Here is a 25,588-nt window from a genome sequence, read left to right as displayed (position 1 = left end):
TAAGGGCACTAAATTGGGAGCATTGTTGACGGCGACTCTGTCGTTCTTGCCAGCCATGTACTCCATAAGTCCGGCGGTGGTGGAGGCCCTGAGGATGTGGGGCCAGTGGCGGCAGTACCTGAGGCTGGAGAGGCCCTCGGTTTGGGCTCCGATCTGTGGGAATCACAGGGTCGTTCTGGGGAGGATGGACATGGGCTTCCGGGGTGGTGGCGAGAGGGGATTGAGCGGTTTGGAGACCAGTTTTTTGGGGGGTAGCTTTTTGAGCTTGGAGGGATTGGTAGAGGAGTATCAGCTGCCCAGTGGGAATGGGTTCAGCTACTTACAGGTTTGGGACTATGTGAGGAAACAGGTGCCGTCTTTCCTGAATTGCCACCCTCGGGGTTTCAGGACAAGGTGGTGTCGAAAACAGGGGTTGGTCAGGGCAGGGTGTCGGAGATTTTCAAAGAACTAATAGACTAGGAGGGTGCCCAGATAGGAGAAGTTAAGCGGAGGTGGGAGGAAGAGTTCGGGAGGGTGCTGGAGGCTGGGTTATGGAAGAAGGCTTTGAGCAGGCTGAATGCATCCTCTTCATGCACTAGGCTTAGCCTCATCCAATTTGAAGTAGTCCACAGGACGCATATGACGCCGGCCAGAATAAGCTGGTTTTTTGAGGGGGTGGAGGATAGGTGTGGGCGCAGGGGCCTGTGAACCATGTCCACATGTTTTGGGCCTGTCCGAAGTTGGAGGGATTCTGGCGGCGGTTCGCTGATGTGATGTCTGAGGTGCTGAGGCTAAAGGTGCTTCTGAGTCCAGAGGTGGCAATTTTTGGAGTGTCGGAAGACCCAGTCCAGGGAGTGAGAGAGACCGATGTTTTGGCCTTTGCCTCTTTGGTAGCCCGGAGACGGCCCTTGTAGGGATGCAGGGACTCCGGGCCGCCGAAGCCGGGGGGGGGGGGGGGTGGGTGTGGGTGAGCGACCTCGCAGAATTCCTCAGGATGGAAAAAAAATCAAGTGTGCCTTGAGAGGGTCTGCGGAGGGGTTTGCCCGGAGATGGAAACTGTTTATCGAATTCTTCCAGGATAGTTAAGTCAGCAGGTGGAGGGGGGGGGGGGGGGGGGGGGGGGGTGGAGTTGGGGGGCACTTTGGGGTTATAAAAGGAGGCTGAGTGGGTGGACGGACCTTGTTGGGATGGAGGGACTCAGGGCCGCCGAAGCCGGGCGGGAGGGGCGTGGGGGTGTTGGTTATTTATTTGGTATAAGATTTGCTGTTTGTTCTCTCTTGGTTTTGGTTGTGTTTGATGTGTGTGTATATATATATATATATATAAATGCCTTAATAAAAACATTTTAAAAAAATCAGAAGTGTGATGGGATACTTTCCGCCTGCCTGGATGAGTGGCAATAGTGTGCATCATTTACAGGGCGCACTGCAGCAACTCACCAAGTCTCCTTTGGCAGCAGCTTCCAAATCTGTGACCTCTAACACATAGAAGGACAAGGGCAGCAGATGCATGGGAATACCGCCACCTACAAATTCCCCTCCAAGTCACACACTATACTGACTTGGAATCGTGTCACCGTTCCTTCACTGCCGCTGGGTCAAAATCCTGGAACATCTTTCCTAACAACACTGAGTGTATCTACATCACATGGACTACAATGGATCAAGAAGGTGGCTCATCACCACCTTCTCAAGGGCGATTAAGGATAAATGCAGACCCAGCCACCAACATCCACATCACATGAACCAATAAATAAAAGGAAGAGCTAATTTTATATAGCAGAATGTCAATGTTATCTATAGAATAAAAAAAAGATGTATTTTGAAAGCATTCAAACAATTTAAAGTTTATATTTACTTTAACTTCCATCTTAGTCCAATCATAGTCATTTATTTTGCCATCTGAAAAATTAAAGGATCCAGTGGTTTTACCTTCCTGCTTTGCCATATAGCAATACTGAAATGTATTGGCTCCTTAGTTGCTTGTTGACATCATTGCTGTTGAACATCAACACATACCCTAACTTTTACTTTTTTATATAAAATGTGGAAGAACAGAGTTACAGAACTGCTAATTAGTTTTAACAACAAAAAAACACTTATTAAACATGAAAAGTTGGATTATGCAATACTGCTTTACTCCACCTACAGGTTTAAGGACGAACACTGATTACAAAGTACATCTTAAGCTACAATGGTCATTAACACAAAAAAGTCCCTTTTAAACAAGATAACTGGTAAGATCCACTCTTCTCTGGACCCAAGTGAATGCCTGTGGATTGCTTCTCAAAAACCCCCAGATGATTCTTATACCGTGAGCCACCTTGTCTCACTGAACCCCAGCTTCCAGACAGATTTCCAGATTCCGCTTTCAAAAGTCACACTTTCAAATCTTCTTTCAAATTATGCTTTCCCTCTGATGCTTCCGTCAAGGTTTCACTTTCAGGTTTTACACCATTCCCTTCAGGTTTCCTTTGTCTTAAAGACTTTTACACAAACTCCGAGATCCAGCCACTCTTCATTTCTCTGTTTCCTTAACTAGCTGGACTTTAGATTTTGGGCATCTGTTTTCTTAACCATGGCCGGGATTTCGGAGATTTTCGTCAAAACCGGTGCGAGCAACTGCCGGCATCAACGGGCCTCCAGCTCAATCATTCTCCCCTTCCCCGGGGGCTAGCATGGCGTCGGAGTGCAGTGCGTCGTTCTGGCGGCGAAAGCCGGCCCTACACGGCTGGCGCGGGTCTGCACATGGCGCCACGGCCGGCGCAGGTCCGCACATGCGCAACACAGCCGTCTCCGTGCCAGCCCCCCGGGCAACATGGATGAGCCCTATAGGGGCCCGGCGCGGAGAAACATAGGCATCCCCGGAATGAGCGGGCCCGCGGATCGGTGGTCCCCGATCGCAGGCCTGGGCACCGTGGAGGCCCCCCCCCCCCGGAGTCAGCTCCCCCCACCAGGATGGCCCCCACAGCCACAACGGGGAGGTCCCGCCGGTTAGGACCATACGCAAATGATGGTACTCGGTACGGTACTGTCAAGCGCAGAGAATCGCCACGGGGGCCGCTTTCAACCGATGCCATGGCGACTGCGCCAGCACGATTGGCGCCGATTCTCCGGTCGGCAGCCCGACGTCGGAGCAGCGTGGCAGGATTCGTACGCCCCCTCCTGGTGATTCTCCGACCCGGCGCGGGCTCAGAGATTCCCCCATTATTCCATAGTATGGCTTTTCTAGCAAGGCTGAGAGAGATGATCTCTCTAAAGCCTTCTAACACCAACTGCTTTGAGCATTGCTGTTAGAGCTGCCTTCTCTCTCACTATGTCCAACTGTTATCAAATTAGCTTGGCTAAAACTTATAGCTTTTCTACTTTACAAAACCCTTGTTGCTAAGAACCATCCACATGCAGATACCTTTTGTTTATTCTTCACACCATAGCACTCTCTAAGCACAATAGAACACAGTTGGAACTTAACTAACCCCCACACATAAAAATACCGTTGCCCAACATAAATCCAACTCTAGGTTTTACTTTTCTAAGCACAGAAACATTAAATTAAACACACTTAAAAACTATTCCTTATTTCTAATATTTGCCAATACAAATCTAATTCTCTTAGAACCACCTTCGTTTTCCTAACAGCAGAGATTGCTTGATCTTGGAGGGCAGCTTTCTATACGGTCAGTGCCACGAACCGTTGCTTTGCCACTGAGTGAAAAAGCTCTTACATTTCATCTTGATCTTATCCACATACACAAATTTGGTGTATGCAGACACATGTAAACATCATCATTGCACAATTATCAGGAGGAGGAATTCTGGCTTATTGTCCCATTTTTAGTCCAGGGACACTGCAACCTATGTGGTACTGTATCTCAGTCAGTTAGTTCAACCATATCGGAAATCAAACCTTTTGGCGACTCACTACATTTACTAACTGAGCTACTGGGGATAACAGCCCCTTGGTACCTTTTGGTCACTATGCAATGGTCATAAAAAACAAGATATTCTACATCTGAAATTTGTGTAAACGTAACTCACATTAAGAAAAAGATTAGTTTGAATGTAAAGAAAATTTATCATGACTGTACAAGAAATATTTATCTGATATTCATAATATCATGTTAAGATATGGCTTTTCTGTAAATCAATTCTAGTTTATCCCATTTGCTCTTGTAAATCAGAACTATTCGAGTTTGGTCAATTCAGGATGGCCGATGTAAGAAAATTTTACGAGGTCATGAAGATGAGATCCAGGTAATGTGATTACCTATCTAATTAACATCTACAGCTCACCTTTACATTCAATTTATGAAATTCAGTAATTATTTAACAAAAACGTCTTTGTACATCACACTAGGTTACATGAGGTTAGATTTCTAGCTTCGGGCATCTGTTGCATATATCTGAATTTCCATTGTGCATCACAGGAATCAAGGCTCTCCAGTGGCTGTACAAATTTACAAAGTTACCCCTCTCGCCTATGGATATAGGAGAAAATGGTGGTCTTTCTGTTAAAGATTCTTTAATTAGTGTGTGTAATCATGAATACCCTTTTGCAAATCAAAAAAGTCAAATTATGTAATTTTAAAATATTTCCTTTGAAGCCATTACATCTCTGAGGTTTGGAGGAGTTTGGAGGCCTCATAGTTGGTGGACCAAAAACCCAGTAAAATGTATTGTCTAACACTGGCATTAAGATTGGAGTCCCACCACCACAATTATTAATCAAGCCTACGTAGTGATCGTGTAATTTTAGCTATGGGTCCAAGATTGCTGTGCCCCTGAGACCCTTCACAAGTTGAGAGGGGAACTGATCTCACCATGTTCTGCAAGGTTAGCTCATAACAATTTACTCCCTGCTTGTTTTCTGTGAGGAGGCAAAAAATCTTGTGTGACAGAAACATAATTGGTTGCTTTAGCTGCATTTAAAAGAAGCTGTGCATGATCAGCAACTGTACTTTGGTAGAACAGCCCTTCCCAATGACGACAGTTCAAATGATCAAACATATAAAGGCCAGAGTAGGAAATTTGAGCAACGTCTATTTTGTACAAATGAACAGTGCTGAAAAAAATCAGCAGATGAAAAAATGCTGTTTTTAGTGTGGACCAATTTAATCAGTGTAAAATGTCACTATATCATTATCTGGTGACACTGAAATCTCAAACTATTTTGAAAAATCTTCTTTTTCTGAAGTTGATGCCTTGTGAATTAGGTGCCCTGTTCACTGGCACCTTCATGCACTCTAATGTTCCTCATTGGAACAACTCATGTGGGTCCAAGTGGTATCTACATAACTCATCATTTGAACAAAGTAAAAATGTTTAAAATTGTAATTTTTGGCTTTTAAAAGATTGCTAATGTTGATAATTAGTCTTAATGTTTGCAATAGGAAAATATTTCAAAACAAATGCATTGTTGTAGAGATCGCATAATGATCATTATATAGCCACATACACGATCTATAAATTTAAAATCAAACCAACACTCTCCATGATGTTCATAATAATTTCAATTTCTTGGAATATGTTTAAATTGCACATGATAAGATCGCTTCTATCTGCTTAAGATGATACTAACTATTTGCTTACTAAACAGTATTTGGCTATGAAAGAGCAAATAGTTGCGAGCACATCCTGGGACCACACAATAAGAATGTGGAATATACAAAGAGGAGAATGTACAGCTGTACTAAAAGGTCATACAGAAGGTAATTACCCTGAAATAAACACAAGAAGAAAGTGTTTGTAAAAGATTGCATTATCTGTTTACGAAGGTCTTTGGCACCACGCCAGCCGGGGCCGAAGAGACTCCGCCGGCCGGCGTGGGTCCGCGCATGCACGGGAGGGTCAGCGGCTTCTGACGTCATTCCCGCGCATGCACAGGGGGGTGGGTTCACCTATGCGTCGGCCATGGCGGAGGCTGATGGTCAGCACGTAGGAAAAGAGTGCCCCAATCGCGGGCCAGGCCACCGTGGGGGCACCCCCTGGGGCCAGATCGCCCTGCGCCCCCCCCCCCCCCCCAGGACCCCAGAGCCCGCCTGCGCCACCAGGTATCGCCAGTAAGGGACTTGGTCCAATCTACGCCAGCGGGACTTCGGCCCATCGCTGGCTGGAGAATCGCCGGTGGGGCCGCTGCTAGCGGCCGCCAACCGGCGTGGCGCGATTCCCGCCCCCGCCGAATCTCCGGTGCCGGAGAATTTGGCGCCCGGCAGGGGCGGGATTCACGCCGCCTCCCACCGATTCTCCGACCCGAAGGGGGGGTGGGGGTCAGAGAATCTCACCCCAAGTACTGTTCAGAAAAAAAATCAAGGAAGAATAAACAAAGTGTTCTGACTTAAAGCGACAATTTTAGTGACTAGAGGTAAAATGGGAAGGCAGACGTCAGAGGTAAATCAAAGGTTTGATCCCATTTTAATGGAGTACGGGAATTGAGAGTTAAAGCAATTGTGAGCAGTTTGTACAACAGTCAAGACAAATAAATCCTAAAGGGGGCAGTGTAAAATCTGGATACTGTATTTACTGTTAAAAGTGGAACAGAAGTTTTGTTTAAAATAGTCATTTGGAAAACCTGGACTGGAATTTGGAATGCAAACCGCTAATGGAACGCATTATTGTGGAAGAAGATTTTAAAGCATGTTTCTTTTAGGAGTGGGGTCTGGAAACACTCATGAGACAATCATCTGGGGAGATTTTGAGGAGAAATTCGCAACATTCATCTGAGGTTCAGAGTGGAGAGCGTATTTGATCACAGTCCTCTTGTGTGTTTAAAGGGACGTTGTGTTACTGACACCATTGTTGTTTAAGATATGCTTACTGATCCGTGTTAACCTTAAAATATGTGACTAATTGTTAAGCAAAGGGGAAATTAAAGGATCATTGTATCATAATCCAATTTTCTTTTTTCAAAATAAATTTAGAGTACCCAATTATTTTTTTCCAATTAAGGGGCAATTTTGTGTGGCCAATCCACCTATGCTGCACATCGTTTCTCCTTGTGATTAAAACTAAATAGTGGGCATGTGATGCTGTTCCTCCACATTTTACAAAAAAAGTAAAAGTTACATTTTTTTGAGCCAGCGTTCCATTCTGGAATCTTCCCACTGAGAAATAACATCAGCAGGATTGTAGCAATTGATACCTAGGATGGGGGTTATCTTAAGAGGAAAGGTTGGACAGGCTGGGCGTGTATCCATTAGAGTTTAGAAGATTGAGAGATGGTCTTATTGAAATGTATAAGATCCTGAGGGGACTTGACAGGGTGGACGCTGAAAGGATATTACCCCTTGTGGGAGGGACTAGAACTAGGGGCCACAGACTAAAGGTAAGACGTCTCCCATTTAAGATGGAGATTGGAAGAATATATTTTTTCTCAGAGGATCATGAATCTTTGGAACTCTCTTACCCAGAGAGCAGTGGAGGTAGAGTCAATGAATCTTTTTGAGGCAGAGGTAGATAGATTCTTGACTAACAAGGGAGTCAAAAGTTATCAGGGGAAAGTGGGAATGTGAAGTTGAGGCCACAATCTGATCAGCCTTGATATTATTGAATGGTGGAGCAGGCTGGAGGAGCCATATATTCTACTGCTGCTCCTAATTCGTATGTTTGCATGTTCCCATTTTCCATTTCAGTTTCTCTTTATCTCCATTTCTCCATTGACATCAACTTTGGGGAATTTTAACAGTCAAGGGTGTTGTGTTTAGGTGTTTGTACGCAATTATGTCCCCTTAAAGTAACATCAAGTTAGGATGCCACCATTATCCCATTCACTTCTGAGCCCCACCAAGGTGGGTTTGCAGGCGAGTGGGAAATCCCCTTGGGATTGTTAGATAAGTAATTAAAATATTCAAGCAAGTCAATTAAAACTGCTGTTTTAATCAACTATTGTGACTTTAACATACTGTGGACCCATTTCTCAAACTGTCATCAACTTGTCAGGGTCACCAGCTGAATGCACAGCCGGGAGTGCTTTGTCAGTGAAACTGACAAGCTGGGAATCCTTTGAAAACTGAAGAGTTCCAGTAATGCACAGGTGAGAAGCTGGTGCTCATGGAACTCCTTCTCAGAGTATACTTTTCCTGTTTGACAGGTGATTGACAACTTCAAAAAGTCAGTTCATCTGTCTTGCACTTCACTCACCTTCATCTGCACTTTCCTACTGTTCGCTATTATCACGGCAGGGGAGCAGCTTATACAGCTATCTTGCTATCTGATGAACAAGAGGAGCAGCAACACCAATGCCAACAACACCAGCAGCAGTAGGAGAAACACCAGCAGCAGAACCATCTGCCATCTCCTCAGCCACATGCTGCTTCATAGGGCACAGAAGATGGACAGTGAGATCCAACTCGAAGTAGACAAAACCCCCAACAAAGGGTCTACATGTAAAGCCAGTTCTCTCTAAGTGAGCACCAGTGCATGAGGAAGTTCAGGCTTTTAGGGCAGGTCATGGCTAACATCTGCAATTTGGAACAAGATCTCCTTCCAGAGGGTGACTGTGAGGCATGGGTGAGAGAGGGTAACAGGATAAGGTTGATTGTGAGTGTTGGCTGTCCAAATGGGGATTTGAAAGATGCCTAGAATGAGAGGAATGAGTGGAGCTGCATGTTGTGTGGTTCTGAGTACTGTGCTGGAGAATGCTGGGAAAGTCAAAATGTGGACCTTGGCACTTAAAGTTGCTCTGTGTTTCACCACCGCCCCCTCTCCAGACGTCCATGATCCTCATGTTGCATTGTCTCTGGAGGAACCACACTTCTGCTACTGACTTCCTTGTTATCTTTCATGTATGTCTGCTGATTTGGAGAGGTTGTCTCTGCCTACCGCCCTTGGGAAAAATCACCCCACTTCAGTTCCTTAGATCAATGTTTTCCAAACATTTTTCCCCATGACCCACTTTTATCAACCGACGGATATTTGGGACCCACGCTGGCCGACGCTTGCGAACCATTCCAACCGCCCTTAGCAACCCACGCAGTCGATCTTCGCAACACACCATTATTGCTTACTTTAATGTTACAGGTGAGCTTGTTTGGTCCTCACGATCTCACTTGCTTCGTCATTCAATGTTACATTTCTGCAAAGGACTTCAGCTGACGATTTAAGTTCCATCCATAAGCAGCATCCTTTGAAAAAAATCAAGAGGTTTGTCCTCGAACTCGCCATGCTTTTGCTTTGTTCCCGATTTCAGTTTCTTCTTAATTCTTTGTTCAGCAGAGGCCCTGGAGCTCTGGATGCAGCTCACACCAGCACTGCTGGACTCTCCTGCAAAGCTCTCTCCAGCAGATTCAATTGTGAGATCCTGGCCTGTTTGTGTCTCTGGCCTTCTCTTCCTTATTACAACACAATCCATCTTCAGTTCTTCACACAATCCTGTTGTTTGCTTGCAGGCAGCTACAAAATGGAGGAATCTCTCCTCCATGATTTCGGGCCCAAAGCATGGATGTACAGGGTATGGTGCGTCAGTGTATGTGCTGGCCATGTGACCTTCTCTCTGCCATTGCCTCTGGCGGAAAGACTCGATCATTTATCTTTAAAGCTGGCCACTTTTTTTACTTTGAAACTTTATTTCCAATACCAGATTTTCCCACGTTTATGACTTTTTACTAGTGAAAATTAAAACAATTTTAGTTCAACATGCACATCCTTACATTTACACACAGACTTTGATTTAAATATATTCCCATTTCTTTGGAAATTCAAACAAGTATAGAAAAAAGTACAATCTTGATTTTACTTTACAAACTATAACTTTAGACGAGATGACGTAACTCAAACACACACAATCTCACAATATTTCTTACTGGCTCCACTGCTTTGCACTATCCAAACATCCAAGTAATCTCCTTCTTCATTTTCACCAAAAGCACTTCCTGGTTTCCAGGGAGTGGCGACACAAAATGATGACTGTTGGTTTCTTCCAGTGTTGGCATGTATCGGCCACATTGACTGGCCTAGTTTGATCGGTATTCCTCGCCCACAAACCTGGCCTGGCTTCCCTCTCACTGTCCAGTAGCTGCATCCACCCCAGTCACAAAGCACTTCTCAACCAGGACAACGCGTCGTGGGAGTGCAAACGGTCGTTGTGCCGGCCGTTGAACAGCCTGAACGTGGAGCTGCAGATCGCATACTGCCGATCGGTGGTGGGGGATGAGCCAAGCAGCACACAGAGCACTAGAACCAGAGTGGAGCTCCAAGCTGGGGTCACCACTGTCAGCATCACATGCCCACGTGGACACCCGTCAGCCCCTGTCCCCACCCCCCTGCATGCGCGCGGTGAGCAGCACATAGCCCAGCCTCGCTCCACCCCGGCCTCTCAAACTCTGCAACCAATCGGGGACTGTCCATGACCATCATTCTTAAAAGCCAGTCGCGGCCGTAGGGGACTTCTTCCCGCAATCGGGAATGCGACCCTGGGTTTGAAAATACCTACCTTAGATCACGCAGGACCTCCAGGTAGGGGTGAGAGACCTAGGGGGTGGTGCTGTCAGACGCATGGTGGGGAACAGTCTTTGCAGGTCTCCTCTCCTGTCTTGTGGTTTCTGCAGCCTCAGGAATCTTTGACCAGTTCAGCCATTATAACACATGCCGGGGACCTTTAATCAGAATTCCTTCCTTTGACAAAATTCATATGTCATCCCATCAGCTCCCCCTGATAGGGTAGGAAACCCGGTGTCAGAGTGCAAATATTGTGGCTTAGTAGATGAGCCTCAGCAAAGCCCACCAAAGCTTTCAACATGTTCCCAAGCCAATGAAGGTCCTGCCATTTTGGCAGGGCCATCAGTTGAAAATTCTGCCTGCAGTTTATAATTATGTGCCTATTGATGCCATAGAATGTGGATTTCAAATGCATTAATTTGCCCGAAATATATATTGAAACTTTTTTGTCAGAATTGTTCTAGCATATGTTTTTATTTTATAAATGTTTTTTATTGGGTTTTTGTACAAAGTATATTTGCCGTTAGGTACACACGATATGATATATATATATATATATATAGAAGAGAAGGGCACACACACACAAATCACAAAGGGAAAAAAAGATAAAAAGGTAACAACATGAGAGAAATACAAAATCAATTATTTACACACATAAGTAGGCATCTGTTTGGGGGGGGGGAACGGAGATTGGGGGTGGGGGCGGCAGATATACATTTGGGTGCTGGAGAGACAATCACGGAGGGCAATACTCAAATGGGTCTGGTGCTGGTGTTGTCCCATGCTTCTCCCGGACGGATTTTGCTGCCATTGTCGTCTCATACTCACTTCCGCTTCAGCCAGCCCTCCTGTCTTCCGCCTGTATTCTCTTTTTCTCTGATCCTGTGGATGCCAAGTTTGTTAACGTTTCCCTGCCTCTTCCCCCCCCCCCCCCCTCCCCCGTGCTTCGCCTTTCCTTCCTCTTAGATTTAGCAGTCCCCCCTCCCCTCCTCTCCCTGTCTATCTCTCCCTCTCATGCTTTGGATACTTTCCCGTTTCTTGGCTACCCGGCTATTCTTCTGCTTGTTTGTTGGCCACAAACAGGTCCCAGAACAATTGGGTGAATGGCACCCACGTTCTGTGCAAGCCGTCGTCTGACCCTCGGATGGCGAATTTGATTTTCTCCATTTGGAGAGATTCCGAGAGGCTGGACAGCCAGTCTGCAGCTTTAGGTGATGCTGCTGACCGCCAGCCAAACAGGATTCTGTGGCGGGAAATCAGGGAGGCAAAGGCAAGGGCATCCGCCCTCCCCGGGAATTGATCTGGCTGGTCTGAAACCCCGAAGACCGCCACTTTCGGGCATGGCTCCACCCTCACCCCCACCACTTTGGACATTGCCTCGAAGAAGGCTGTCCAGTACTCCACAAGTCTTGAGCAAGAACATGTGGGCGTGGTTTGCCGGGCCTCCTTGGCACCGTTCACATCTACCCTCCACCTTCGGGAAGAACCTACTCATACGGGTTCTTGTTAAGTGGGCTCTATGTACCACTTTTAGTTGCATCAGGCTGAGCCTTGCGCACGTGGACTGTTGGTTTCTTCCACTGTTGGCATGTATTGGCCACATTGACTGGCCTCGTTTGATCGGTATTCCTCGCCCACAAACCTGGCCTGGCTCGCCCACAAACCTGACCCTATGCAGTGCTTCGTTCCAGAGTCCCCACCCTATTTCGATCCCCAAGTCCTCCTCCCATTTCATTCTTGTTGCGTCCAGTACAGTGTTGGCCCTTCTACCAGTCGGTCATACCTGTCCCCAAAGTTTCCTTTCTCTCATATGCTTGCGTCCAGTAACTCTTCCAGTAATGTCTGTTGTGGCGGTTGTGGGTATGTCTTTGTCTCCTTTCGTAGGAAGTTTTGAGTTGCAGGTACCTTAGCTCATTCCCCCTGGCTAGCTAGAATTTCTCTGTCAGTTCGTCCATTGTTGCGATCCTGCCGTCCGTGTATAGGTCCCTGACTGTCAGTGTCCCTCCGTCCTGTCCCCACCTTTTGAAGATGGCGTCAGTCAGCGCTGGTGTGAACCTATAGTTGTTGCAGATGGGAGCTTTGTCCGACATTTTGGTCAGGCCAAATTGCTGCCGTAGTTGGTTCCAGGACTGGAGGGTGGCTATCACCACTGGGTGCTGGAGTGTTTTTTGGGTAGGGATGGAAGTGCCGGCGTGGCGAGGGCCCGAAGGGAGATCCCCCTGCAGGAGGCCTCCTCCGCGGGCACCCATTCGGCTTCTGGCTCCTTGATCCATCCCCTTATTCGCTCGGCCGTCACCGCCCAGTGGTAGAATTGTAGGTTTGGGAGGGGTAGCTTTGAAAAAGGCCTTGGGGATGTAAATCGGGATGGGTCTGAATAGGAAGAGGTACCTGGGCAGTACGTTCATTTTGATCGTCTGGACTCTCCCCGCGAGGGAGAGTGGGAGTATGTACCTTCTTTGCAGGTCCTTTTTTACTTCCTGTCAGACTGGTGAGGTTCCATTTGTGGATTCCTTTCCAGTCATGGGCTATTTGGATCCCCAGGTAGTGGAATTTGCGTTGGGCTCGTTTAAACGGCAGTCCCGTTAGTGCTGCCTACTTGTGGGTGTACCAGGAAGATCTCACTTTTGCTCATGTTGAGTTTGTAGCCTGAGAAAGCGCCAAACAATTTCAGGAGCGCGATGATTCCGTCCATGCTACTTTGTGGGTTCGAAATGTAGAAGAGCAGGTCATCTGCATAGAGTGAAACTCTGTTTCTCTGCCGCCCCTTTGGATATGTTTTATGCCCATTTATAAAATATTGTTTGTAAAACATATATTGTACATCAGTAATACATCTGATGAAGAAATCCAAGTGGTGACGTGGCAGCATTTGGGATTTGTACACTGATAAACCCGCTATAAACAATGTAACGGTGTCACCATACTTCCATTTGCTGATTTAAAACAATGCTGAAAACATGTTTTCGTAGAATCATAGAATTTACAGTGCAGAAAGAGGCCATTCGGCCCATTGAGTCTGCGCCAGACCTTGGAAAGAGCACCTCACCTAAGCCTATACCTACACCTCCACCCTCTCCCCATAACCTCACCTAACCTTTTTTGGACTCTCAGGGCAATTTAGCATGGCCAATCCACCTAACCTGCATATCTTTGGACTGTGGGAGGAAACCAGAGTACCTGGAGGAAACCCACGCAAACATGGGGAGAATGTGCAGACTCCGCACAGACCGTGACCCAAGACGGGAATCAAACCTGGGACCCTGGAGCTGTGAAGCAACAGTACTAACCACTATGCTACCGTGCTGCCCACACATGTGTTTCTGTGATGGAGCAGATTTACATTTACATGTTGCCTTTTTCAGCCCTAAAACAAGGACGGAAAAGACCCTATAATTTTCACCAACTGTTGGTTTAAAAATGGCAATGTAATGTGTTTCACAGGGCCGAGTTTATATTTTTGAATTGATTATGGTATTGGATTCTTTCCTTTTGTCATTGGAGTTAAAAAAACACACTTGCAGACAACCGATCAACTTATTTGAGGAATAGCTACATATTATCTAGGTTAAGTAATCAATCCTGCTTTCCAGGGTCCTTGATCCTGGGGAAACACTGGCCTGTTATGTGCCTGAGTGATGCAGTGGGCCTTCCCAAAAAGACGGGATCCCTGTCGCCCCCATATGAGTGAAAATTATTTGTATAGTTTAGTCCTCTGATAGTCTCATTTGTGCTGTCTTCCTAAAGCAGACACTTGAATATTAAAACTTCTTTAAAAAAATCAAAAATAAAATATGTAGTGCATCGTAATAATATTTACTGAGAATGTGCGTTTTCCTCTCCACAGTGGTGAACTGCTGCCAGTTTGACTGCCAATATGTGGTGAGTGGAGGAGGGGATTGCTTAGTGCTTATCTGGTCAACAGACAGTGGAAAATTGCTGTGTACGTGTCAAGGACACACAGGGGATGTGGTAAGTAGCTTGCACAAGGTGACAGAGACAGAAAGCAAATATGAGAAGAGAATAACTTTCCAGATTTAAAGACAGTAAAAGATAATGTAACCATGAAACAAATTGTAACAAAGTGCCAGTTAATAGTTAGCGGTGCACAAGTTTGATGTGCTATTAGTTGTATAAAATTTAATTTAGGCATACTGCTGTCTATCAACTGGTCATTTGTATGAAAAATGCATGACACTAATCAGATTTAAAAATTATGTTTTAATGGTGATTCCACAATCCCACACTTCCAACAGCTGTGTTTGGTGGATCAACAGATGTGGGTAGGAGTCTCTGGGCAAGAGTGCAGGCCTACCTCTGTTCTACTCTCCACTTCATCCAGGACTTGCAGAAGCAACCCATTCTATTTTAGGGTGTTCTTTGTTTAAGACGTTTGTAAACTAAAGACCAGGTGCTGGATTCTCTACTAAGTGTTGACGCCAACGAAGAATCCGTGGACCTTTACAACGGGAAAATCGGCACCACACCTACACCGATTCCACTACCGGTATAGCATTGACAACGTTTTCAAGGTGACAGAGCATCGTGTTTTGGCATCAAACCAGCACCTACCGCGATTTTGGCGTCGGAAGCACGAATGTCGGCGAAGTATGGCGGTGTTGGACAGTGTCCAGATGCCCGCTCTCTTTCAGCAGCCACCACGCCAGGTGCACAATTTCTGAGATCATGCGTGGACCGCGCCCTCGGGAACTCGGCCCATCGGAGGCTGAGAATTGCGGGTGGATCCACTAATGAATGCAAACGGTGTTTAAAGTATGGGCGGCGTTCGTAGCATTGACGCCGTTTTCGAGGTGACAGAGCATCGTGCTTTGGCATCAAACCAGCACCTGCCGCGATTTTGTCGTCGGAACCTATTCTCCGTCCGACCGCACGCCCCGATTTCGACATCGGCTAATGGAGAATCCTGCCCCAGAGATATGAACATTTGTAAACACTATTAGTTAGGGAGTCTCTTTCATTCCTTGAACTTTAACGAGTGTGCAAAAGGAACTCATGAGGTGAAATCACAGCATGTAATATTAGCATACTGTTTGCAAATTCTAGTTTAATATAGTCATTAACTCATTTATTTTTATTATCCTGTCTACAAAATGGGCATTTTAGATTGGATTTGGGCATTTAAAAGGAGGAAATGGGTAAGGGCACCAGTACAAAGGTGGGCAGGTACATTCAAATAAATTAGTAATGATGTGAAATATTCTATTGTCTTTCATTGGGCGCGATCTAACCAAAAAAAACAATTCCGTTCTTGGGGGGGAAATCGAGGGATCGTATCCAGCACTACAAGCGGAGGATTTACCCCGCTATCTAACGACCCTCTTTTTTTTTGGTGGCACAGGGGGGAACGCACTCAGTCGCATTTCCTGCATTGAGGAGATCTGCTCGCCGGATCTCCTCACTGCAGGAGGAGATTGTAATGCCATTTTTCAAAGGCATCCCGATTTCTCAAACCTCCAACGCAACCCCTGGACCCCCCCAATGCCTCAGTTCCTTTAAGAGGGCTCTCATGCCCCCCGCACGCCGACACAGGCAAAATGCCAGCCTGGCAGTGCCCCTTCCAGTGCCAACTGGGAGTGCCAGGGTAGCACCCTGCTCAGAGAGCAAACACCCAGAAGCCTGGCTGGGAGTCCCCCCCCCCCCACACTCCTGGCAGCAAGGAGAGTGTTTCACGGACGCTGAGCTGGAGACCCTCCTGGACGCGGTGAAGGAGAGTCGGGGAGAGGCCTGTAACCCGGGGTTGGAAGGAGGCTGCCGTTCGCCGTGCCTGGGTGCAGGTGGAAAAGGCAGTCAGCGCCACCCGTCACCATCCAGACCCACCTGCAGTGCCTGAAAAAACTGCACAACCTCCTCAGAGTGGCCAGGCTGAGTAGGCAGCACTGTGCCCAGGCACGGACTACTGTCCCACTCCCCTAACACCCCCCCCCCCCACCCACCTTGAGGGCAGCCGAATCCCCGGCCTGCACCACACGTTGGCATCCATCCCAGCCACCAAGGCCACCAGCTACCCGCCTCCTGGGCTGCAATGTGTCCGACTGTCTAACACTGTGTATTTTCTCCCCTCCCCCCGTAGAAGGCCGCAGCAGGGTAGCATGGTGGTTAGCATCAATGCTTCACAGCTCCAGTGTCCCAGGTTCGATTCCCGGCTGGGTCACTGTCTGTGTGGAGTCTGCACGTCCTCCCCATGTGTGCGTGGGTTTCCTCCGGGTGCTCCGGTTTCCTCCCACAGTCCAAAGATGTGCGGGTTAGGTGGATTGGCCATGCTAAATTACCCGTAGTGTCCTAAAAAGTAAGGTTAAGGGGGGGTTGTTGGGTTAAGGGTATAGGGTGGATACGTGGGTTTGAGTAGGGTGATCATGGCTTGGCACAACATTGAGGGCCGAAGGGCCTGTTCTGTGCTGTACTGTTCTATGTTCTATAACTGCTGGGAACATGAGAAAGTTGGAGGGGAGCCAATGGACCTGCGGCCCCTCAATGTAGGGGTGGTGTGGGGATGAGGGCGGCTGGGGGGGGGAGGGGGGGGGGAAGAGGTATGGGGGTGAGGATGGTGTGGGGTCGTGTGGCGGGTGGATTGATACACATGTCACGGGGAATCACAATTCAACGGGGCCCCATCCGCGGCTGACCTCTACCTTGGCAACTTCCCTTTAGAAGTACAGGGCAGCACGGTGGCGCAGAGGGTTAGCCCTGCTGCCTCACGGCGCTGAGGTCCCAGGTTCGATCCCGGCTCTGGGTCACTGTCCGTGTGGAGTTTGCACATTCTCCCCGTGTTTGCGTGCGTTTCGCCCCCCACAACCCAAAGATATGCAGGTTAGGTGGATTGGCCACGCTAAATTGCCCCATAATTGGAAAAAATTAATTGGGTACTCTAAATTTATTTTTTTTAAAGGATTTTTAAAAAAAGATGCTGAAGTACTGCTCGATCACGCTGCGGCGTTGTTGTAGCTGGTCTCACCGTTGGTCTGTGGCCTCCAAATAGGTGTCATCAGCCACGACAGCAGTGGATAGTCCTGTCACCCAGGAACCAACCCTCCTGCTGGGGTGGCATTTCAAACATGTCAGGAATTGTCGATTGAGCCAGGATGAAGGTGTCGTGCACTCTGCCCGGGTATCAGGCACAGATGTGCATAATGTGCAGCTGATGGTCACATATCAGTTGCACGTTCATCGAGTGGAACACCTTTCGATTTGTGTAGAGCGGCCTGTCATCTGCAGGTGTCGGAGGTGGCAATGCATCCCGTCGGTCACCCCCGGGCCCGGGGCATCTCAGCGATGGCGGCAAACATAGAACATAGAACAGTACAGCACAGAACAGGCCCTTCGGCCCTCAATGTTGTGCCGAGCCATGATCACCCTACTCAAACCCACGCATCCACCCCATACCCGCAACCCAACAACCCCCCCCTTAACCTTACTTTTATTAGGACACTACGGGCAATTTAGCATGGCCAATCCACCTAACCCGCACATCTTTGGACTGTGGGAGGAAACCGGAGCACCCGGAGGCAACCCACGCACACAGGGGGAGGACGTGCAGACTCCACACAGACAGTGACCCAGCCGGGAATCGAACCTGGGACCCTGGAGCTGTGAAGCATTTATGCTAACCACCATGCTACCCTGCTGCCCTAAACCTCACTGCCCGGGCCTCCTGGTGGGCTTGGTCCACATTGAATTGGATGTATTGTGCCGACCAAGAATATAGGGCCTCCATGATAGTGCGGATGTACCTGTGCACCGAGCTCTGTGATATCCTGGACAGGTCCCTACGTGTTGAAGGTTGAGGGTGGAGTGTGGGGGTGGAGTGTGGGGTGGGGGGGAGGGGGGGGGTAGGATGGGGGCTGGGATGCGGGAGTGGTTGATTGAGAGAGTGGAGGCTGGGGTGTATGTGGGGTGGGGGACACCCGTACAGCCGCTGTTATTTTGCAGAACCAGGAGCCAGCAAGATGGCTGCCTTGCAGGCCGTGGCAATTGCTGTCCGAGCCTGGACACTGCCCCAGTCCTGTGGGGGTATACCCCGGCCACATGGCCTCTTCCCCTGTCACACTCCCACCCACCCCCGGCCCTGGCAGGGCACCACCCCAGTCAGCCCAGCCAGTGTCCGGCTCGGCAGCCCACAGTGGCACCTCCCCCTGTCCTTCCTCATCAACCATAATGCTAATTTCACAATTTTCAAAAGCACAAGTGAACCGCGCCGTCGAGAATTCGGCCCATTGCAGGCGGAGAATACCAGGTCGGGCCCGCTAATGATATGCAACGGTGTTTACTGTGCATGTTCTGGAATGCATTGACGCTGCTGTCGAGGCCCCGGAGAATTGTGATTTGGTGTGAAACCGCGCCAGCCGTGAATTCAGCGTCGGAACCTATTCTCTGCCCAATCGTGTATCCTGATTCCGGAGACAGCCCACGGAGAATCCCACACTATTTTGGACCAGTCACCTGCATAAAATTTGTGCTACCAGTCTTCCTGTCTCCCACTTGCCCTCCTCCTTCTCATACTAAAAGGGCATTGGCAACTATGGCCCTCCATTGGATTGGTTCATGATTAGCTTGGCAAAGTACTGAAGTGGTTTGCTGTTGCCTGCTGCTGTATGGCTGACCAGGAAACTCTCCCACTTTTTACCGCCTGCCATCACGCACCTTGGAAGAATTTACAGGCTGATAATCAACCTGTTTGGCTGTATTATGAACACACCTTCCATGGCCATCAAGTCCTGAAGAGGGACTTGACCCCAGAGTCTCTGGCCGAGAGGCAGGGACACTCCCACTGTGCCACAAGATCTCTATATCAGCTATGTACAGGAGTATAAAATAAGAAAGGAGTGCAATTATGCTAGAAAAATACATTTTATCCACTTTGCCCTGGACAATCAGAAGTGTCATGGCAGGATACTGCAATTTTGGACTTTTCCTATGGTCCAAGGATTTTATCCACCAGGTCATTTGTACTTCCTTGTTCAATCCCATCAACAAAAAAGAATTTCACTTTCTCAATGCTCAGTTTGGTTGGAAGCAGCAGCAGCAATGCAACATCATGGAAGTAAATGCTTGCCTGACAGCTGTCCTGATGCATGCATTTCAAAACAACTCAGTGCCTCGATTCTCCCCACCTGCCGCCGGAAGCGGGTCCCGGATGCGGCAGAAAATCAAAAAATTGGGTTCAGCGCTGGGTGTCAGTGAGCGCCGGTTTGATTGTGATGCTCTAACCCACCTCGCTGGCGGCAGGATCAGGGTTCATGCCTGCGCACCAGCGGGAGGATGTAAATGAATGCAAATGGGTCTTAATGACCCATTTACATCCATTTAACGGGCTGGGCACCCTATGTTCCAGCCCTCCATGACTCTCCGGTCCCCTGGGCCGGGAGTCCTGTGGGCGGGATTACTACAGGTATCACCAAACTTGAACCTGATGCGGTGGGGTTACCTATTAAGGCCCCAAAGTCCATCCGAGAGCACACAATGCACAAGCTTCCCACTCTTCTTCTACCAGCTCCCCCCCCCCCCCCCCCCCCCCCCCCCGAAAGCTCCCCCAGAGACACCCTAAACTGGGAGGAGACCAACCGGGGACACCCTAAACAGGGAGACCCCTTTGCGACCTCCTTAATAGGGAGGCCCCCCGCCCCGGACTGCTTAACAGGGAGAGCGCCTCCTGGGTCCCCCAACTGAAGGAATTCCCCACAGAGACCCCTTGACCAGAGGGATCCCCCTCCCCCACAGGGACCCCCTACCTGGAGACCCTCCACAGGACCTCCTAACTAGAGGGACACCCTACAAACCCCCCAGAAAAAAGACCCCCTGTCTTGAAGCCAGAGAGCAGTCCAGGCATGGGCAGTGATGCATATTACAGTTGTAACACTTCCCTGGAGGCACCATGTGTCCAATCCTGGAAAGAGAGCAGCTGTGACCTGTGTTTAAACCCCTCAGATCCTATATCTGCAAGCCACTCATTCATTCATTTCTAGTAGTGCGTTGTGATTGACAGCTTCCACAAAACAGCTGCAGCCTTGGTTCATTCATATCTCATCATGGGTGAGTGACTCTGGTAAAAACCCCAATTTTACGAACATCAACCACATCAAAGAGAGGTAAGTGCATTCCAGTCACTCGAGCATGTGATTGGAAAGCACTTGCCTCTGTTTGTATTGTGGTGCGGCAGTGATGGTGGTGGGGGCAGGAGGGGATTGGCTGTCCACGGGACCTCGACACCGGGTTGCCCGCTTAAAATAGCAACCTGATAGCTGGATTCTCTCGAGAATCCCACCTATTCCTCGCTATGCATAAATTTGCATGGTGAGGAATACTGAATTGCTTCCTGATTTGTGTTCGGGGGAACGTAAATTGGTAGCAATTCTCCTCTGGTAGAAGCACATACCACGTCCTATTTTAAACCTTCCATTTGGCGGGTGACTTTTACAGGGTTATAGAACATAGAACAGTACAGCACAGAACAGGCCCTTCGGCCCTCGATGTTGTGCCGAGCAATGATCACCCTACTCAAACCCATGTATCCACCCTATACCCGTAACCCAACAACCCCCCCTTAACCTTACTTTTTTTTAAGGACACTACGGGCAATTTAGCATGGCCAATCCACCTAACCCGCACATCTTTGGACTGTGGGAGGAAACCGGAGCACCCGGAGGAAACCCACGCACACACGGGGAGGACGTGCAGACTCCGCACAGACAGCGACCCAGCCGGGAATCGAACCTGGGACCCTGGAGCTGTGAAGCATTTGTTTACATTGTAGCCAAAGGAATGGAACCAAGGCAGAAATATCTTCATTTTGTTCACCATGAAACCAGATGTAGGGTGGGATTCTCTATCCCGGCGCACCAGTTTCCTGGTGCGGCGTGCCTCATCCGGCAGCAGGATTCTCTGTCCCACCTGCCGGCCAATGGGGTTTCCTATTGTGGGCAGCCCCACACCGTCGGGAACTCCCCGCACGTGGTTGCGCTGCCGGCGCGACAGAGAATCGCGCCAGTGGAGAATCCAGCCCGTAGTCTTTCCACAATAATACCGAGGGAAGACAAAAGGATTGTTCAAGAAAAATCCTGGCAAAATGGTCTTAGGACACCAGTAAAGTTTCTGCCAATTACGAGTTACGAGATATGTGTGAAAATATGGTCATGAATACTGCAGCCGGAAGTCTTTCCAGTAATGGACTCATCCTTTGGCGGCCCAAAGAACAAGCAACTAGTCATTTTTAGCGATGATTCATATGCTAAACTTTTGATTGGTATTCTAGTGCAACTGGCTCCATACTATCTCTGGTTGGTGAGTACAGCTCCCACAACATTCAAGAAGCTCAACACCATGTAGGGTAAATCAACCCATTTGACTGGCATCCCATCCAACACCTTAAGTATTCACTTCCTCTACCGCCGATGCACAGTGTCAGCAGTGCGTATCATCTACAAGATCACCAATGCAATTCTCCTTTGACAGCACCTTCCAAACCTGCAACTTCTGTCACCTAGAAGAGCAAGAACAGCAAGCAAATGGGAATACCACCAACTCCAGAGGCCGCGTGGTGCTCCATAGCAGACTAGACCGCGGAGCTGAATCCTAAAAATAAACCCCCCCGATTGGCCGCTCGCCCGACCCTCAACACTCGCACAAACATTTCCCAGCGCCTATAAGACCCTCCCTGCCCTCCGATCGGCCCGTCCCCGACCAGGGCGGCCGTGGACTGAGTCTGCAGCCGCCACGCGGGTATCCTGACCAGCTGGACCACATTAGATCGCGACTTCGGCCGGCTGGGGGCGGAGAATGGCGGAGCGGGCCTCTGACAATGGCCCCAGGTAGGTCAGAGGCAGCACGGTACGCTGCTTTTCGGGGCCCGCAGAATCAGGGAACCGGCACCGATCCCGATTCAGTGCGGGAAAATGGATTCTCCACCCCCGCGCCTGCCATGATTTCGGCGTTGGGATGCGGCGAATCCAGCCCACTGTATTTCAAAAGTACATCTGATCTTACCTAACTAATTTTTGTTAGCCAAAGGTACCAAGGCATGTGTATTGAGTTAGGTCACATATCAGCCATGATTTCATCGATTGGCAGAACAGACTTGAGGGGCTAAATGACCTGCCTATTCCTGATCCTATGTCATGACATTTATTTTAACAGGGGGAAATTCCTCCACTACCATTATAAAATATTATGTCTGTCCTGACAGAGTTGCTTTTTACTTTAAATAAGGTTCACAATTATGAACAGCCCTCTATTATCTGATGCGTTTTATATTAGAAAATTGCTAGTCTCATAATCATAAAGGTTATTTAAACAGATATAAAAAAAAGTGCAGAGACTAAGTGCACAGGTTATTTTAGTGAGGATCTGAAAGGGAGGAAGATATATGAAAGTTTTATGAAATAACAACTTTATGAATTTCTGTAAAGGTTACCCAAGTACAGCAGACCAACTGGAGGCTAATTCCACAGCTTCAATCCTGTCCATTAATTCCATCCAATATTGCTTCCTCAGACTCTGCCAGCTGATTATCAATCAAAGCCCTGTCCACCTTGCCCTCTAGAATTTGGTTCACTGGTAAACAAGACCCTCACCAATCACAACCTTTTTGTGGATAACTCCATTAGCATCATGGTATTGACAGAATCTTAACTTCCAGCTGGCAACACCTTGTCCCTCATAGAAGCTTCCCTACTTTTCACCAGATGCCCTGCCCAAAATGTCATGCTGGTAATGAGAGTCCATCACTATATCTTACCTCTCCTCCAGTACTCGTCCAGTACCTTCTCCTTGGAGCGTCGTATTTCTTTCCACACTTCTAGCCTCTTGTTTAAAAGTTTGTTCTCTATCAATCCCCAACTCCTAAAAGTCCTACTCAAATTCCTCTTTCCTTTCATTCCTCTGTCTCTGTACTGACTTGATATGTTATGATCTCTTCTGTTCTTGCCTTTTTATTTATACCCTACATTATTGAAAGAAAATAATATAACCTGCATTTTATATCTAGTTAGTCTTACAATTTTAAATGTAATTCTTCAATGTATTCTCTACAGTACTGTTTGATGTTCAATGAGAAGACAATCTGCTCTGGTTCATCAGATAGCACCATTCGAGTCTGGGACTTTACAGGTGTGAAAAATAGACAATTTATTATGAATTTATTTTGGAAGTTCATTTCCTCCTTCATGCCACAAATAACTCCCTGCAGTTTTTTTTATAGGACTGTATCTATGCTACTCTTTAAATAACTTGAAAAGCTATGCTCAATTGATATGTATTACATAATCAATGGATTCCTTCTTCCCACTATATCACTCCACTCTATACCAAGCAAGTCAAAGAATTACATAGACCCTACAACAAAAGAAGGCATTTAGCCCAACACGGTTATGCTGGTATTTCAATTCCATAAGAGCTTCCTTCCACTTCCTTGTCTAGAGACCAACGGAACACTTGCAAGCTTGCATGCTGGTTGAGACAGACTGAATGTTGAATGGAGGACCCACCTAAGAATCAAGGTGTGGACCACCAAAGGTTTAGAAAAATGTATAAGAGACTTGCTGGAAGAACTGTTTTACTCCGTTTCTCCAGGGGACCCTAGGTTAAAGTTTAAGCTTCTGTCCTTTGGTAAATGCTTAAGATGTGCAGTGGCACAGGTAAATTATGTTACTTCCTCAATCCCACAAATTTGTGTGGTCAGTGTCAGAGGTCACTAGCAGGCAGATCCTGTAATGCACGCTGTGTTCAAAGCCCAATGGGTATTAGTTAGAATCGATAGAATCCCAACATGCAGGAGGCGATTCAACCCATCGTGTCTGCACTGATATTTCGTAAGAGCACTCTGCCAAGGCCCATTCCTCTGCCCTACCCCTGTAACCCCGTGCATTAATCGTGGCCAATCCACCTAACCTGCATATCTTTGGATACTAAGGGCACAATTTACCTAATTGGGAACAAAGTCCCATAGCGAGCATGTTTAACCACATGGTTGCAGTGCCGCAGAATGCATTGTATAAGGGGCCTCAGTGGGGAACACGCGGCCGAGGCCGCACATAGCCCTGCTTTGTACACTGGATCAAGTGATCAGAACGCCATTTTTAAATGGGGTCCCAATCTCCAAGGCCCCTGAAGCAAACTCCAACCCCCCCTCCCCCCCCGAACACACAATGGGAGTGACCCAAGGTTGGAATCAAACCCGTTCCCATATTTTTATTTGTAATAAGATTATACTTAAGGTGGAATTCTCCCATTTTGAGACTAAGTGCAGTGGCAGGCGCCTCTGGTGGCACCTGTCCTGCTGACCAGAATAGTGGGATCCTGCTCCAGATTCAGCACTTGGAAGCTCATTAATCATGCGTTTGCCTCTGACACTCCTGGTGGTCCGGCAGCTGATTCGCTCACCTGCCCTTAGCTGTCAGGTTTGAAGGTCATATTTACTTATCAGTCCAGCACACTCTGCAGCCCATTTGTCTTCTCCAGACCCTCCAACGTCCGTAATCCAGAGGCAAAAGGCTACCAACCTCAAAACGAAGTCAGCACCAGCTTTCAGCGCAAGACCCTTATTCGGGGATTGCAGGCCCATCGGCATATGCTCTACCCAAGGGACAGTACCAAGAAGCACACCAACCTTACCGCTCCGGCCTATGAGGCTGTTGCCCAGGTGGTCAGCTTGACTGTCACATGCCCACAAGTGCCATCCAGTGCAGGAAGCAGATTAATGATCTTAGGGAAGTATGGTGCTCAGTGGCTAGCATTGCTGCCTCACGGCACCAAGGTCCCAGGTTCGATCCCGGCCCTGGGTCACTGTCCATGTGGAGTTTGGACATTATCCCAGTGGCTGCTTGGTCTCACCCCCACAACCCAAACAGATGTGCAGGGTAGGTGAATTGGCCATGCCAAATTGCCCCTTAATTGGAAAAAAATAATTAGGTACTCTAATTTTTTTTTTAAATGATCTCATCAGCTCTGCCAGGGCTCATGATCTCATCAGCTTCCTGCAATATCAAAATCATGTTGTCCTTCAGCAGCTGAATTACATCTTCAGCAGTCCAATGGACTATCCTGTGAAGGAGCATGTGGTGGTGTAGGCAGCATTGTACCTTTCCTCAGCTGGAGTCTGAGGGTGACGCACCAGAGCCATGAGCCACTGTTTAAGTGAGTAGCCCTTATCCCCATGAAACTCCTGAATGCAT

General features: G+C 48.0%; 1 protein-coding gene across 6 annotated transcripts in view; it reads left to right on the top strand.

Moving 5' to 3' along the window:
* LOC119954595 (F-box/WD repeat-containing protein 7-like) overlaps nucleotides 1-25,588 on the top strand; it is a 233,011-nt gene that overhangs the window by 187,709 nt on the left and 19,714 nt on the right. For all 6 annotated transcript variants that reach the window (XR_005458278.1, XM_038779924.1, XM_038779919.1 and 3 more), the window contains 4 exons: nucleotides 4,160-4,232; nucleotides 5,575-5,686; nucleotides 14,254-14,378; nucleotides 23,450-23,525. Coding sequence is in view for 5 of the 6 variants with exons in the window: in XM_038779924.1 (XP_038635852.1) it covers nucleotides 4,160-4,232; nucleotides 5,575-5,686; nucleotides 14,254-14,378; nucleotides 23,450-23,525 (386 nt within the window). In the remaining variant the exon portion in view is untranslated. The remainder of the gene's footprint in view (nucleotides 1-4,159; nucleotides 4,233-5,574; nucleotides 5,687-14,253; nucleotides 14,379-23,449; nucleotides 23,526-25,588) is intronic.

This window comes from Scyliorhinus canicula, chromosome 2 (genome assembly GCF_902713615.1).
Source record: "Scyliorhinus canicula chromosome 2, sScyCan1.1, whole genome shotgun sequence".
NCBI lineage: Eukaryota > Metazoa > Chordata > Chondrichthyes > Carcharhiniformes > Scyliorhinidae > Scyliorhinus > Scyliorhinus canicula.
This window is presented reverse-complemented; position numbering and strand designations above follow the sequence as displayed.